The 16,688-nt window shown below is 35.9% G+C and overlaps 1 protein-coding gene and 1 pseudogene across 16 annotated transcripts in view; both read right to left on the bottom strand.

The window, feature by feature from the left end:
- PPIP5K2 (diphosphoinositol pentakisphosphate kinase 2) overlaps positions 1-16,688 on the bottom strand; it is an 83,042-nt gene that overhangs the window by 59,063 nt on the left and 7,291 nt on the right. For 14 of the 16 annotated variants that reach the window (XR_011567825.1, XM_070794081.1, XM_070794079.1 and 11 more), the window contains exons 2-8: positions 15,755-16,141; positions 12,653-12,848; positions 9,941-10,031; positions 8,754-8,839; positions 7,540-7,694; positions 4,645-4,746; positions 1,119-1,280 (exon numbers count right to left, since the gene is read on the bottom strand). Coding sequence is in view for 15 of the 16 variants with exons in the window: in XM_070794081.1 (XP_070650182.1) it covers positions 1,119-1,280; positions 4,645-4,746; positions 7,540-7,694; positions 8,754-8,839; positions 9,941-10,031; positions 12,653-12,848; positions 15,755-15,886 (924 nt within the window). In the remaining variant the exon portion in view is untranslated. The other 2 variants (XM_070794091.1, XM_070794094.1) reach the window with 2 other exon arrangements.
- LOC109562371 (Y-box-binding protein 1 pseudogene) lies at positions 5,410-6,886 on the bottom strand (annotated as a pseudogene).

Below are 16,688 nucleotides of genomic sequence, written 5' to 3'. Positions count from 1 at the left end.
AAGAAGCTTTTCAATTAATTTTTAATTAAAATACAAAAGTAAAAAAGTTTTAAAGTCTTTGATAAATTTTATGCTAGCAGAAATTCTAACTTCTTTAATTAAAAAAAAAAAAAAACCAAAAAGAAAAAAAAAGAGGAGAAAGCTTTGAAAACACAGCCCAGAAGAAATGTCCAATTATTCTTATGAATCTTTTAAATTCTGACAACTACACAGTTGTGAGCCCCTGAAACAAATTTACTTTATTTGGGAGATAACAGTTAAAAAGGTATAAATTTCCTGCTTAGGCTCTAGGAATTTTCTGATCTTCTAGGTTTTATGTTCAAACCATCATGTATTAGTATAATATGATTTTAAGTCATGGCTTTTGGAATCCTGGCATTACAAAGTTAAAACAGATCATATAAAAACCATATAAAACTATTAAAACATACTTTAGGTTACGATTCCTTCCATGAGAGACTTCAAATTATTAAGACACAAAGAATTTATTATTTAATAACTAGCAATATACACTAGTTTTAAGTTACATATCCAAGACAAGGCTTCAACAAGGTAAAGTTTATCCTCTATGAGATGCAAGTTGTACTACTTCTGTTTTAATCTTTACTGCACAGTATATCAAACCTTAATAATAGAGATTGAGAGAACAAGTCAAATATCTAAGTAAAAAGTTTTTATTAGTAGTTTTCACGAATATATTTTACTATATTTAACAGACCAAATGATCAACTGTGAAAGGTGGAAGACTTCCTTAAAAAAAAAAAAAATCGTATCAATTCTATGAGTAAATACTTACAACTAGTTCTGTTATAGGAGTATATTAAAAAAATACTCCTATAACTCTACCATTTGAGTTGTTTTCTTCTCTAATTGTAGTTTCTGAATAAACTGTCAGTTTCCTTCTATATAATGAAGAAAGAATAAGAAGGAAAGGCTTTCATTTATCATATATTCTTATTAATGGCAAGAATCTTTTGTAAAGTTCAAAAAAACTATTCAGATATACCAGTTCATTCTCTCTACTTTTCTTTCCTATTATAAGCCCAAACAACATCTCTTTCACTCAAAAAAGAAAATTCAAATTTTTACGAGTCTACATGGCTTGCATAACATCCTACCTTAAAAGCAAGGCAGACTTTCCAAGCAATTAATTTCTCTCGTGCATTGAGAATAACAGGGTATCTTACTTCTTTTCCTTCACTATCTCGTTCCACCTTGCCATCAAGTGCAGGAGATTTTCGAGCTTCAGCATGGGCATAATCTGGACCCACTGTGTAAACCTTTCAGAAATGTTAAAATATACACATTACTTTGAAAAGATATATATGTAAATATATAACGGCAAGCAACAAATTCAAATAAAAAACACCTCTGTTTCTAGGCAGTATTTTTTGACACATTGTTCTATTTCACGTGTGAAAATTCTCAACATTGGAAGAGGTTATAAGTAATTATACAGCAAAACTGGTAAAATGAGGTTCTGTTCTCTCTAAAAAATAATTATACTAAACATTATAAGGGAATACTAGAATGCATAATGCTGCGATCCTTCTCAAACTGTTTTAGTTTGACAAAAGGTATAAATGACTAAAAAAATTATAGAAGAAAGTAACTGCCAAAATAAAGATCTAAGCATGGAAGGAAGATTAATAAGGGCAACAAGAATTCAAAAGCAGACAGGGAAAGGCACTCTAGGCAAAGGTAATAAACGCAAAGGGCAGAGGAACGGAACAGCATGCCATATTCAGGTGAGAGTACATTATTTGCTATGGTTTCTACTGTAAGAAATAAGGTTTGTAGTACAGAGGGCAGGCCATGAAGTACCTTGCATGCCAGCCTTAAAAGTCTGATTACTACCTTGCGGTCAATGAGGATCCACAAGAGAATTTTTAAGAGGAGGCTCATGATTCAGTTTACACCTAAGAAAAAACTCTCTATTAGACTCAGAGAAGCAAAAGGCAAGGGAAAAAGGGAAAGATACACTCAACTAAATGCAGAGTTCCACAGAATACAAAGCAAAGATGAGAAGGTCTTCTTAAATGAACAATGCAAAGAAACGGGGAAACAACAGAATGGGAAAGACTGGAGATGTCTCGAATAAAACAGAGATATTTAGGGAACATTTCATGTAAGGATGGAAACATGAGAGGACAAAAAGCCTAAGAACCTAACAGAAGAAGAGATTAAGAAGAGGCAAGAATACACAGAACAATACAAAAAAGGTCTTAATGACCTGGATAACCATATGGTGTGGTCACTCACCTAGAGCCCAACATCCTGCAGTGTGAAGTCAAGTGAGCCTTTGGAAACATTATTACCAACAAAGCTAGTGGAGGTGATGGAATTCCAGCAGAGCTATTTAAAATCCTAAAAGATGATGCTGTTAAAGTGCTACACTCAGTATGTCAGCAAATTTGGAACACTTAGCAGTGGCCACAGGACTGAAAAAAGGTCAGTTTTCATTCCAATCCCAAAAAGTGCAATGCCAAAGAATGTCCAAACTATCATACAACTGCACTCATTTCACATGCGAGCAAAGTGAAAGTTGATCAGTCGTGTCTGACTCTCTGAGACCCCAGGGACTATTCAGTCCATGGAATTCTCCAGGCCAGAATACTGGAGTGGGTAGCCTTTCCCTTCTTCAGGGGACCTTCCTAACCCAGGGAACAAACCCAGGTTTCCCCCCACATTATAGGTGGATTCTTTACCAGCTGAGTCACAAGGGAAGCCAAAGAAAACTGGAATGGGTAGCCTATCCCTTCTCCAGTGGATCTTCCTGACTCAGGAATTGAAGCTGGTCTCCTTCATTGCAGGTGTACTCTTTACCAACTGAGCTATCAGGGAAGTCCACATTGTAGCAAGGTAACACTCAAAAAGTATTGTCACCCTGCTTATTTAACTTATACGCACAGTACATCATTCAGAATGCTGGGCTGGATGAATCACAAGCTGGAATCAAGACTGCTGAGAGAAATTTCAACAACCTCAGATAAGCAGATAATAGCAGAAAGGAACTAAAGAGCCTCTTGATGAAAGTGAAAGAGGAAGAGTGAAACAGTTGGCTGAAAACTCAACATTCAAAAAACTAAAATCATGGCATCCAATCCCATCACTCTGTGGCAAATAAAAGGGGAAAAACGTGGAAACAGAGACAGACTTTATTTTCTTGGGCTCCAAAATCACTGTGGACAGTGACTGCAGCCATGAAATTAAAGATGCTTGCTCCTTGCAAAGAAAGCTATGACAAACCTAGACAGTGTATTAAAGAGCAGATACATCAATTTGCCGACAAAGGTCCATGTAGTCAAAGCTATGGTTTTTCCAGGAGCCATGTATGGATGTGAGAGCTGGATCATAAAGGCGGCTGCACACTGAAGAATTGAGAGTCCCTAGATAGCAAGGAGATCAAACCGGTCCATCCTAAATGAAATCAGTCCTGCATATTCATTTGAGGACTGATGCTAAAGCTGAACGGAGAAGGCAATGGCACCCCACTCCAGTACTCTTGTCTGGAAAATCCCATGGACGGAGGAGCCTGGTGAGCTGCAGTCCATGGGGTCGTGAAGAGTTGGGCACGACTGAGCGACTTCACTTTCACTTTTCACTTGCATGCATTGGAGAAGGAAATGACAACCCACTCCAGTGTTCTTGCCTGGAGAATCCCAGGGACAGAGGAGCCTGGTGGGCTGCTGTCTATGGGGTCGCACGGAGTGGGACACGCCTGAAGCGACTTAGCAGCAGCAGCAGCAGCTGAAGCTGGAATGCCAATACTTTGGCCACCTGCTGCAAAGAACTGACTCATTAGAAAACACGCTGATGCTAGGAAAGACTGAAGGCAAGTGTAGAAGGAGGCAGCAGAATTTGAGATGGTTACATGGCATCACCAACTCAATGGACATGAATTTGAGTAAGTTCCAGGAAATGGTAAAGGACAGAGGAGCCTGGTGTGCTGCAGTCCATAGTGTCGCCAAGAGCTGGACACAACTTAGCGACTGTACGACAAGTTAGACACAGAGTCACTAAAGGTAAAGCAATTAAGACCTTATTTGTCACCAACAGAAATCACACCTATTTTTTTGTAATCACATTACAGTTGTCAAAGCTGTCTAAACACTTTTTACACTGATTGATGCTTAGAAACTGTGGTGGTTATTAGACTCTAACCCACCATATTTTGGATTGATTTTTAAATATTTTGATTAACTTTATTTCAATAAAATTTGTCTCCACTGTAATCCTCTGTGGTTTATTCTAAGCAAGGAGGAATATTATTCTATAAGAAGGCTCCATAGGCTTAGATTGCCAAAGACATTCATAATGTAAATAGATTAAGAATCTCTAGTTATAAAGAAAGAGAAACAAAATAGAGGTCAGAGATAGCCAACTAAATGGACTTCCCATATAGCTCAGCGGTAAAGTGTCTGCCTGCCATGCAGGAAATGGCAACCTACTCCAGTGTTCTTCCCTGGAAAATCCCACTGACAGAAATGCCTGGCAGGCTACAGTCCATGGAGTTGCAAAAGAGCCGGACATGACTTAACAACTAAACAACAACAACAACAGCAGCAGCTATTGTAAACTCTTTTTCTGATAGCACTGGTAAACTCAAAATACAAACTTAAAATATACTTTAAGCAATCCTACCTTAACATCAGTACCATCTGTAGGCATAAACTCTTCATATATATATGAGCCTGTTTTTCGTACATTGCTTTCTGGGGAGTAAACACTACTCCTACTGCCAATCTGAAAATAAAAGAAGTCTCTCAATGTAAAACCAAATTATTCTCCTCTTTATAAAATATTCTCTTTTACCATTTATTTCTATCATTGATATTCCAAAAATTGTTTTTAGTCTACAAATATTTAACAACACATTATGTAGTTGACACTACATTATTTCCTGCTATAACTTAAATAGCATAAAAATACAATGAACACTTAGAACAGTGTTTCTAAGATTTAACCATATTGCTGAAGGTAACTCTGCTTTGTCATTACTATAGAATTTTCCTCTGTATAAATATTCAGTAATTCATTCATTTGCCTATAATATATATCTAGGCTGTTTTCTAAGGTTTAGCTAGTAAAGCAATGTTGCTTCAAATGTTCTTTTAAATATTCCTGTGACAAGTATGTGCAGGAGTGTTCTATGGCATATACTCAAAGTGAAACCACTAGTGATAGAATACGCTCACATTCAACTTACAAAATAATGCCAAAACCTTTTAAAAACCATTTTTAATTAATTAGAGTCTCTCCAGCAATGTGTAGGTGCGCCCACTTACCTATAATTATCTACAACTCGGTATTGTCAGACTTAATATTTGCCATCCTAATGGACGTAGAACACTACCTCGGTGTGTTGCTGCTTTGCATTTCCATGACTGCTTATGAGTACATGTGCACTTTTTTTTTTTTTAAAGACCTTTATTAACAGGTGCTTGCAGTTTGACTTTTTTTTTTTAAATCAAGCTGTAAACTTTTATTACAAATTAAAAATGAGGTTCTTAAAAATCTCAACTTGACCAGATATGAAACAATTTAAAAACCTTTAAAGGTGTATTGAGAAAAAACAGGCTTTTTTTTTTTTTTAAACACGTTTGTCATTACCAAAAAGAGACGTCTTTAGTTAAAAATAATAAAAACCCCATGCTGCATAAATAATGCAGATAGTTCTAGTTATCTGGTCAACAGGCAAAAAGCAAGCACTTAAGGTCTTCAGCTCCAATCTTTTGTTCATTTCTTATTGCTGGAATTTCATGTTCATTTCTTCTTCTTGGATGACTAAACCGGATGATGGTAGAGATGGTAAACCGGCATTTACTCAGCCCCGCCCTGCTCAGCCTCGGAGCGGACGAAATCTCCGCTGGTGGATCGGCTGCTTTTGTCTCTTTGCCATCTTGTGGTTTAGGGTTTTCTGGGCGTCTGCGTCGGTAATTGAAGTTACAGCGGTACCGACGTTGAGGTGGCTGCTGACCTTGGGTCTCATCTCCTTGGTTTTCCTTATCTTCTTCATTGCTGTCCGCTCTGGGCCCCTATGAAATACGTGGTCTGTAGCCCCGATACATATTCTGTCTCACTGGTCTACCTTGTTCTCCTGCACCCTGGTTGTCAGCACCCTCCATCACTTCTCCCCGCACAGGAGGGCTGGAGTACTGTGGTCGACGCCCATAGGGTCTCCGCATGTAGTAAGGTGGGAACCTCTGCCTGCGGTAGGTAGGGCCGGCGCTGTTGGGCCTGGCCTTTGGGAGCGCTCTCTGATACCTCATTCTTTTCCCCACTCTCACTATTCTGGTAATTCTGCTGGTAATTGCATGGAGGACCCCTGCGACGTGGATAGCGTCTATAATGGTTACGGTCTGCTGCGTATTTACTGCCTTGAACTGGAACTCCACCAGGTCCTGTAACATTTGCTGCCTCCGCACCCTTTCCTCCTTCAACAACATCAAACTCCAGTCTCTCCATCTCCTACACTGCGAAGGTACTTCCTGGGGTTATTCTTCTTTATGGCAGTCTGGTGTACAAATACATCTTCCTTGGTGTCATTCCTGTTGATGAAACCATATCCGTTTCTTACATTGAACCATTTTACTGTTCCCAAAACCTTCGTTGCGATGACCTTCTTGTCCCCGCTGGCAGGCGCCGCCAATGTGAGGCCGCCCAGGCTGCCACTCCCTGCGCCGCTGCCCGTCCTGCTGGGCTTGGTGTCAGCAGCGCTGAGGACCTGGGAGGCGCAGCGCGCGGGGGGGCGGTGGCTGGTCTCGGCCTCGCTGCTCATAGTTGCGGTGATGGTGACTTGGGCCGGCTGCGGCAGCTGCGGCTCCTCCCAGGGTGTGATGGTAACTAGGCCGGCGGTGGGGCAGCTCATGGCTCTCTGGGGTCCGCTCTCCGCTCCCGCTCGAACTCACATGTGCACTTTTAATACTGAGTGAGTGAGTGAGTGAAGTTTTGCGACCCCGTGGACTGTGGCCCCCCAGTCTCCTCCGTCCATGGGATTCTCCAGGCAAGAATACTGGAGTGGGTTGCCATCTCCTTCTCCAGGGTTTAATACCGACATACTGCTAAGTTATATTTCAGAAGAAATATTGCGATAACAACGTCTGGGCTTATGCTCGTTTCCCAACTACCTCAATCTTTTTGATCTTGCTGATTCAAAAAGTAATTTAATGTCATTATCTTTTGGACTTGATTTACTTTTTTTATTATGGGTGCAATTTTGAGCATACTTTCATGTATTATTTTTTCTAGGAACTATTCATTTGTAGGCCATTTTTCTAAAAAAATGCTGATCTTTACCTGAAATTCTCATATGATAGATTCATAAATGGAAGGCAGAAAGAAGATCTAGTAACTTTCTTGGTATTTTGTACGTAAATTTAATAACTAAAATGATGCCTTGTTTCTCTAATGATGACATTAATTTATCTCTCAATGATACATTCTTAAACATAGTTTTACTAAATACTTGATTACTTTTAGTAAAATTTATGCAACAATGTATAAAGAACAGTAGTCACTAGGCTAACAAAAGTTTACCTTTCGAAAAAGTCTTTGACTTCCACCACCAGCAGAGGTTGGATAATAAATGTAAACATTGTGATCTTCTGCACTGACTGGCTTTTCTACAAATGGCTTTTGGAAAACTTCCCCATTTACTTCTACATGATCTTCCCCTTCAATCAGATTGCATTCTATAAATCAAACATAATTGCAAGAAAAAAGTTACATACTGCTTAGTACCTAGATATAACCACAATATTATTATTGAGGACTTGTTCTCTAGAACAGAGGTTACAGAGAAACCGAACTGTGGATGATGCACTGATTTGTGTGTGTGTGGCTGCGCCGGGTCTTCGGCCACACGCGGGCCTCCTCTCTCAGGGGGCTTCTCCTGTGGCGGAGCACGGCTCCGGGTGTGTGGGCTTCGGCAGCTGCAGTGTCTGGGCTCAGGAGTTGCGGCACACAGGCTTAGTCGCTCTGTGGCACGTGGAACCTTCCCGTACCCGGGATCAAGCCCTTGACTCCTGCGTTGGCAGGGAGATTATTTACCAATGGACTACCAGGGGAGTCCTTGATTTGATTTTAATTAAAAATATTTATGCAGATGTATACCAGCATTTATTATCTATGATGACACAAGGAACTATATTCTTCAAAAACCTAATGGACCTGCTATAATGCTGGTATCTGGGTTTTAATCAAAATTGCTCTAATGTACAATATGGTCACTAAAATTCCCCCAAAATACTGTTATCAGAACATTCAATATTAAAACAAATAAGCATTTACCTTGCCCTTTTACACTATGTGTAACTTACATGCTATGCTGTAAATAAGCAGGAAAATGAAGCAAAAGGTGCTTTAAAATATTAATATTTCAAAATTCTTACTCATTAGAAGTTTAGTTGTGGCATACTAGCATGAAGTTTCTAAGACTTAATTCAACTGTTATACACTCACTTACCCCAATCAATACAAATTTATTATGTAAAAATTCTTCCTTATGATTCTCAGATATATCAAATACACACCCAATAAATATATGATATACACCTCCTAGTTATAGTTAGCCTTCTAGCTCATAATGTCCCATTTTAATTGAAATTTAATTGCCTATTTGGATCATTTAAAAAAAATTGAATAGAATGCATAAGCTGTTTAAATTCTATTTAATTATAGAGGAGAGTGGCTCAGAAGTCTTTGGTAAGAGACTTTTAAAAGAGAGATTGTTTAAAATCTCTTACTCTTACCTTTAGGATTATTTGGGTCACGGTTCAAAATTGCATAACGAGGAAGCAAAATACCTTCAGCTTGAAGAATACTATACACTTCTCTCCTGAAGGAAAAAGAGAATACCCTTATTGTTTTGCTAATGTTTCATGATAAGTATATTACTGTACTATTCATAAAGTATATTACTACTTTTCTACCACTAAAAAAGTCATGTATATAGTCTTTCTTTATAAGTAAACAAATGTCATTTAAAATACTGAAGAAATGTATTCCAAGGAAATATTCAGTAATATTAGAATAAAAGTGTATGCACAAAACTTTCTGTGGCATATTAAAATACTAATTTTTAAAAGAGGGAATGTAAATGTATAAAACAGAAACAGCTAATTAAAGTTGCTATATCACAGTGACAAAATATCACCTAAAGTATTAAAAATCTTATATTCAAAAAATATTTAATGACATGGAAAAATGTTTATGGTCTTTAAAGAGAACACTGATTCTAATTCTGTAAAATGTGAGTGCATGTATATATTGCTTTCTAAATTTCTGAAAAAATATGGTAGATGCAGTGGCAGGGTTAAATTAAATGCCTTTCTTCATTTTATTTTCTAAATTTCTCAAAATGAATGGAGACACATATGCACTCCCACATAAATTTACATTTGTAATATATAGACATCTATTAATATGAAAACCTTGGAAAAATGTTATAAAATTTCAGATATTAATAATATTGCTAAGAAAGGAAAAAAAATAGAAAAAAACTATAAGACCTTATACTTTATATAGCATTTTCTTATATATAACCTCTTACTGTAATGCTAACACAGAATAAAATAGAACGCTAGTGAAATTATAAGGGTAGCCATTAATAGCATCAATTAAATGCAATATATGCATTTGTGTTTTACAATTTCTCTTAAATATCTATGCTTTTGATCTGTTAAATGAATTGCTAAGATACATAGGAACATATTTCTCAAAATGGTTCCACTTTACCATAGTTTCTTCATCTATAAAACTGGATACAAATATTTATTACTAAGTATTATTTCAAAGATATCACAAATTTACATATATATATATATATACACACACACACACACACACACACATAAAAGCACTGGTACCATGCCAGCTTAGGTAGATACTAAATAAATGTTGATTTTCCTCCCTTACTTCAGCCAACTTAACCACTCACCTATCTTGTATGAGATACTGCATATTCAAGTCATTGATTACAAATGGATTCCTGAGTTTGGCATAGGCAACTGCTTTGTCCAGTGGAAATCCTAAGAATACATATTATTAACATATTCTGTACAATCGCAAGATAAGTTGACATCTCTAACTTAATCAACTTTAATTTATGCCACATCCCATAAAAGACTAATTTCATTATGCATATAGCTGTTTTTTATAAGACATAGAATAATAAACACATAAAACTTGATTTATCTTGTACTATTAAATAAATCTTATTTGTTCTTAATTTGATTGGTAAGGCACAGCAAGCCAGTAGTTATGTAACTCCATTTAGAGTACTGATATGTTTAGTTGATGCTTCAAAGTCAGCTGATAGAAGGTAAGACTACCTCATACACAAACAGAAATCTATACATAAATAACACAATTGCATTACAATCATCTGGTGGTCTTTTTTAAAAAGTTTATGTGACTCCTCACTAAAGATATTTTGATGCTATACACACAAATTAGCTGATAATTCAAAAACTGAGGCATCTTTAAAAACAGCAAAAGAAAAAATTAATTTATATTCAACAGACATGCTCTAAATATAAAATATATGAGAACATACTTGCTGTTATTGATACTAGGTCAATGTTAACACACCAGAAATTAAGTTCTTAAAATTTCTAGACTTTGGTAAAATTACTAATTACAATGAAAAATCAAAAAGCAGATATAATAAGAGATTTTAAATTATTTTAATGGTTATATTTCACTTTCTGTATTGACACTAAAAGACTCCGATTCTATTCATCAACATGTATGATTAAGAATGGCAGGATATGAGAACTTAAAAGCATAAACTAGGGTTCAAATCCTAACTCTATCTTTCATTAGCTGTGTGACCTTGGGCAAGTTTATTTCACATCTCTAAGTCTCCAATTCCCAGCTGTAAAGGAATATTTTAACAGTCTTACCTATAAAGGTCTTTGGGAAATCAAATAAAATAGTCCATATGAAACATTTATTACAGTATCTGGCATAATAAATATTCAATAAATGTTAACTTATTATTACCTAAGTAACAATATTTTAATATACATCTTTTCTAAGGAAAAGGGTAACAGTCAGCAGGCACACATGGTATTTAACTATAGTGTGCTGCAGTGTATCTGTGAAGACACAATTTTGTAGCATTATCAGAATAGTTAAGAGAGGAAGTGTTAAACCTGCAGTTAAAAAAAAACAAAACTATGGTTAGTTAAAAAAAAATTTATTTCTAAATTAACATTTAAATACTCTATACCAAGAATCACTTGGCCACAAATCACAGACCCTTCCAGTATTATGACTAAGAATTCATCACTTAATGTAAAGATATCACAATGTCTATGGTTTGAAGCCTTCTAACAGAATTCAGGAAATAAGAAAACCCTATATAGTCATTACCCTGCTTTTGCTGCTGTTAAAGAGACAGCATACAGGATATGACCTTAGGTAGCAGCTAGATTTTATAAGCAAATAACTAATTTTTACTTAATAAATATGAAGAACCATGTGATAGTAAGAGAAGAACACCTTACCCTCCAGGTTAAGCAAACTTTTAAGATTCTCTGAAATGAGTACCTTCAGTCTGTAAAGAAGACCAGGGCTTTGGCTTCTACATGAAATAATGAAAATCGATACATATCTCCTCTACGGGAATACAGTTTTAACCTGCTGCATCTCCTTATTGCTAAAGGCAATGCTTTTTAAACACCTACTTACAGTGAAACTTTAACACAACTGGAGGTCACATAGTTTGGTAACAAAAATGATTTAATGTGAATACATTTATTATATGAGTGCATATATTTTAGAGTTCTAAGTGAAAACTCAGATTCTTCGGTTATAAATTTTCAGATATACACTTAATAACTTTTGATTAGTGCACTTTGTCTGACTCTGTGACTGATGGACTGTAGCCCACCAGGCTCCTCTGTCCATGGGATTCTCCAGGCCAGAGTACTAGAGTGGGTTGCCATTCCCTTCTCCAGGAGATCTTCCCAACCCAGGGATCGGACCCAGGTCTCTGGCATTGCAGGTGGATTATTTACCATCAGAGCCACCAGGGAAGCCCAAACTATGAAGTAATACCTAAGCTTAATTGCTATTTCAGTGTGATTTATAAAAAACAGCAAACAAAATAAAAATTCAAATATTATGTTCTTAAGAGATAAAGTATGAATAAGTATAGGAGAAATGATAGATCATTTTCTGTATGGTAAAACATATTGGTTTATAATACTCAAAAATCAGTAATTTATTCCAAGAAACTTAAGAGTTGCAAACAAAAATATACATTCAAAAGTTCATCACAACCCTATTTTTAATAGTAAAAACTGAAAAACCATCTTACTTTTAGGATATTGGTTAAGCATAATATATTACATCCACAGGATGATACATGATCATACCATGAAAAACTAGCTTTTTTGACGAATGAGATAAAAGGAGAAACCTGCTTGATGTAATTAGGTTAAAAATTAAATATACAATTACAAACACATTATAACATTAAATGTGTTTTTAAAAAATAAACACAGAAAAAAGACTGGAAATATATCAAAATGTTAATATCACTTATCTGTGAGACTAGGTGAGTTTAATTTTATTTTTCTATTTTATCTATTAGTTTTATAGTCAGAGAATGAAGAGGTTTCCCTCCCTGTTTTTTTAATACCTTTAGAATGAAAAGAAATAAGACAATCACACAAAGGCCAGTTTTCCACTGGTTCATTCAAAATAACATCCTCTTCAAATACTACTACTGTGATATATTTAAATAAGGAGATCCGTTCGAGAATTTCCTTCATTGGTTTGGATTTGGATTTCTTTGCCATGGAACATATTCCAACCACAATCTGCCTTTCCGGAGGCTAAAACAAAAAGAAAACAAAAATAAGGTTGACTTGATAACATCTCCAAAGTACAGCTATTTTAAATCTCTCTCAGCAGTAGATAAAGCATGCAATGAATCAATAGAAGTGACAAATTAACCAAACGGACCTTTTTCAAGATTATATTGTTGTTACAAAAAAATAGGTTTATACAAAGGTCTGGAAAATTTTTTTTTGAGTTTCAGAACACCACTACAATTTTCATTTAGTTTTCAAACTTAAATACTTTTTTAAGTGGCTCAGGCATTTATTTGCCTTCTTCACACCAAAACAGAGCAAGGCCTAAAATAAAAAGGACAATGGGAGAGAGATAAAGAACTCTCTTCCCTAAAATAAGAAGTTCTCATTACAAAGCTATGCGGTGTTAAACTACTTTTGTAGATTGAATGTATGTTGATCACCAATAAAAACTTAAAAGGAAATTCTAGAGAAAGCCACACTGCTAAACAGAGGTGTCTATGCTCTTGACACCCAAATCTTCATACTCAACATAACTAGTTTACAGGGTTGCTCATCTCAAGCACCCTTGCGACAGCTCAAATGCCATGATTCAGCCTGAAATTTAAAATGCAGAATACAGAAACAACTTATGAGGTTCTATAATTATTCAAGATTCATCCTAAGGTCTTTGCTTTGCATTCTATTTCAGGTCTTCTCTCTTCTGTATTTCATATGACATTATAATCTGGGCTCAAAAGTATTTCACTAGACTTTCTTATTATAAGTAACACTGGATAACACATGAATTGTTCTTCATGCTTAGCACTGTTTGTTTATTGCCCCTCTCATGAAATTTAGAGTTCAAAATTGGTACTGGATTTGATGTTACCAAAGACTGTAAATCCTAACCTCCCTAGGATCTGCTTTCACTCTCTGATCATTCACTTTTATGTTCTTCTTCAGTTCTTTCCTGATCAAAAGCCTTGACACATCGCATTATGATGTTCCTAATTTAGACTTCCCCAGTCAACAAGAGTACTCAACCTAACATCTTTGATATCTTAAAAACAGAACAATCCAGAACATATCATTTCTTCAACCTACTGGTCAAATGAACCAAATCAAGCTCCTCAGAAGTAACAACTATGCACCACCAATGTGAACTCAGTTTAATTAATACCAGTCTTCCAAGAACTATGCTAAACACTGAAGCGTTACGTATATAGGAACTACCTGTCTTCAAGCGCTTTGAATCTAACAGGGAACACAGTAATACAGTTCATGATGATAATAGAAGTATAGACGTCAAAGTATAGAAGTAGTACTGATGAAGAAACATTCAAGTTCCTCACAGGAAAAAGAGCCAAGGAGAGGGCAAAGAACAAACAACATGAAATCTGAGGTTTTGAAGAATAAAAAATCATTCACAAGGTATCCAAAAAGGAGAGACATTTCATAGAGGTCAAGGAGTACTTAAAATAGTAGAGAGGCACAGGACAAGATGGAGTATGTGGGAAATAATCTGATATTGCCAAAACATAAAAGGCAGAAGAGAAGACAGACAAGTGCAGTTCTAGACATAGGAGAAATAAAAGTCCTTATATGGAAGAAGACTCGACATGATTTACCAGTGCTATTCTCAATGTGCTCAGAAGAACTCTAACAAAGAGGTAAGGGCAGCAGAGGCAGAATCAATAGTACTTTCCAGTCTAAGTCAGTCAGAGAAGCTCTCCTTTTATGTTACTGGACTTCTACATGAGACTTTAGATGAAGAAGTTTTAGCTGATATGAAGTTTGAAAATCATCGCTTTTTTCCTAGGGGTGAGATGTGGGGTGGGATAGATTTTAAACGGGTGACAGCCTGATTTTGCATTTCAAATATGTGTAACTGCACGTGAAAGCTGTTATTAAATAACTATGACAATATTTGAAATCATCTAATAACTATTTTTAGTACATTTTTACTACTTAAATCAAGTATAACACATTTTTGTTTTAAAATGAAATTCTCTTTTCAATTGGGAATATAAGAAAAACATATTTTAAGTTTGTATTTTAAATCAGTTCTATACATGTCAAGAGACAAAAATGATGAGCAATAAAAATGTTGAGCTAACTATAGCAAAATAAACATAATAAATGTTTAAGATTTGGCATGGTTTATACACATACAAACTCCCATAGATTCTTGAGGTAGTTTCTCCTAGCTACACAGTTTAGACTTCTGAATAGTTAATAGGGATATCTTCAGGTTAATAAGCACCACTGTGTTGACAACATGGCAAACTTAATGAACTGGGTTAAGCTGTCTTCTTTAGGACCTTTATTCTTGATATATTTGTTATGTACTTCTGCTGCTCCTGCTAAGTCACATCAGTCGTGTCCGACTCTGTGCGACCCCATAGAAGGCAGCCCACCAGGCTCCCCCGTCCCTGGGATTCTCCAGGCAAGAACACTGGAGTGGGTTGCCATCTCCTTCTCCAATGCATGAAAGTGAAAAGTGAAAGTGAAGTTGCTCAGTCGTGTCCAACTCTTAGCAACCCCATGGACTGCAGCCCACCAGGCTCCTCCGTCCATAGGATTTTCCAGGCAAGAGTACAGAAGTGGGGTGCCATTGCCTTCTCCGGAACTCTTTTCACTTATGGCCCTGATTACTCTCTCTCCTTGTCACTTTTTCTCCCCAGCCCTGTGTTATACAAGGCATACCACTGAAAGATACTAAAATAGTCATTATGAAACAACTTAGAAATGTGACCTCTAATTGTCTTCCTGAAGCACTATAGAGTCAATAGTGTTACTAATGAAACACAGTACGTTTTGTCAGTTTAAAAATTTCCAAATTCAATGTTGGGGGAAAAAAAAGTCTTCCCTGTTTAAGACAATGGTATCAATTCCCCTTCACAGTGATCAGTAAAAAGCTTATTGGTCTTCAAGCAAACACTTACAGACTCATCTTCCTCCTCCTCATCTTCATCTGCATGGTGGAAGAAGTGTCGATAATTTCCAGCGTTTATTTCTGTATCTTCAGGTCCAACAAAGAATCTGGGGGCTTCACTCATTTTTATTTCATTTGACATAAATATAATTTAAACGTGCTATGCTAAAACTGTTTCTAAATACACAGTACCTGAAAAAAGCATTCTCTCTATACTAACTGACACATGGGTCTGTTGCAGCTTGTTTCTGCTTATACAATCACTTGAACGTGTGATGACAGTTAGTTGGCAAGTGTTCATTTGTTCTCAGATATCATTACTTCATTGTTGATGCAGTTTAAAAGACAAAGATAGTGAGGCTACTTCTTCAGTGAGTTGATATGGCAATCCTTTTACCTAAAAGGCAATGAAAAACTTAATTTTGGAGACTGTACTTCAAAAATACTCAAGTAAAAATAACTTTGACATTTGTAAAATCATTACCAATAACTTGATTTACAAATGAAAAGACACTTTCTCTCATAAATTTGAGAAATTTATACTCTCATCTTCAATATACATACTGAATATTTGACAAAGATGATACAAGATAACAAGATTAAAAAAAAGACTACACTAAATTCCTCAAGTCTAAAAATGCCTAATGAATTAAGAGAAAATTACTCAAATTATAACAAAATCATAAAAAGACAAATCCCTCTGGACACAGTGTAGTAATATCTGAAGAGCATGGCAAAAAACAGATGAAATATAATGCAGGCTTAAAAACGACTGACAACTATATAACAATCTAAAATTACATTAAATAAATTTCTAAAAGGCTTCAATTTGTAAAAGTTCAATCTGCAAACAGGTTTTTTGGGAACCATAACCATTCTGCATTTTGGTCTCATATATAAATCAACAAAACAATATTAGAACGAAAACAAGATTTCATTATAAC

This window comes from Bos indicus, chromosome 7 (genome assembly GCF_029378745.1).
Source record: "Bos indicus isolate NIAB-ARS_2022 breed Sahiwal x Tharparkar chromosome 7, NIAB-ARS_B.indTharparkar_mat_pri_1.0, whole genome shotgun sequence".
Taxonomy (NCBI): domain Eukaryota; kingdom Metazoa; phylum Chordata; class Mammalia; order Artiodactyla; family Bovidae; genus Bos; species Bos indicus.
This window is presented reverse-complemented; position numbering and strand designations above follow the sequence as displayed.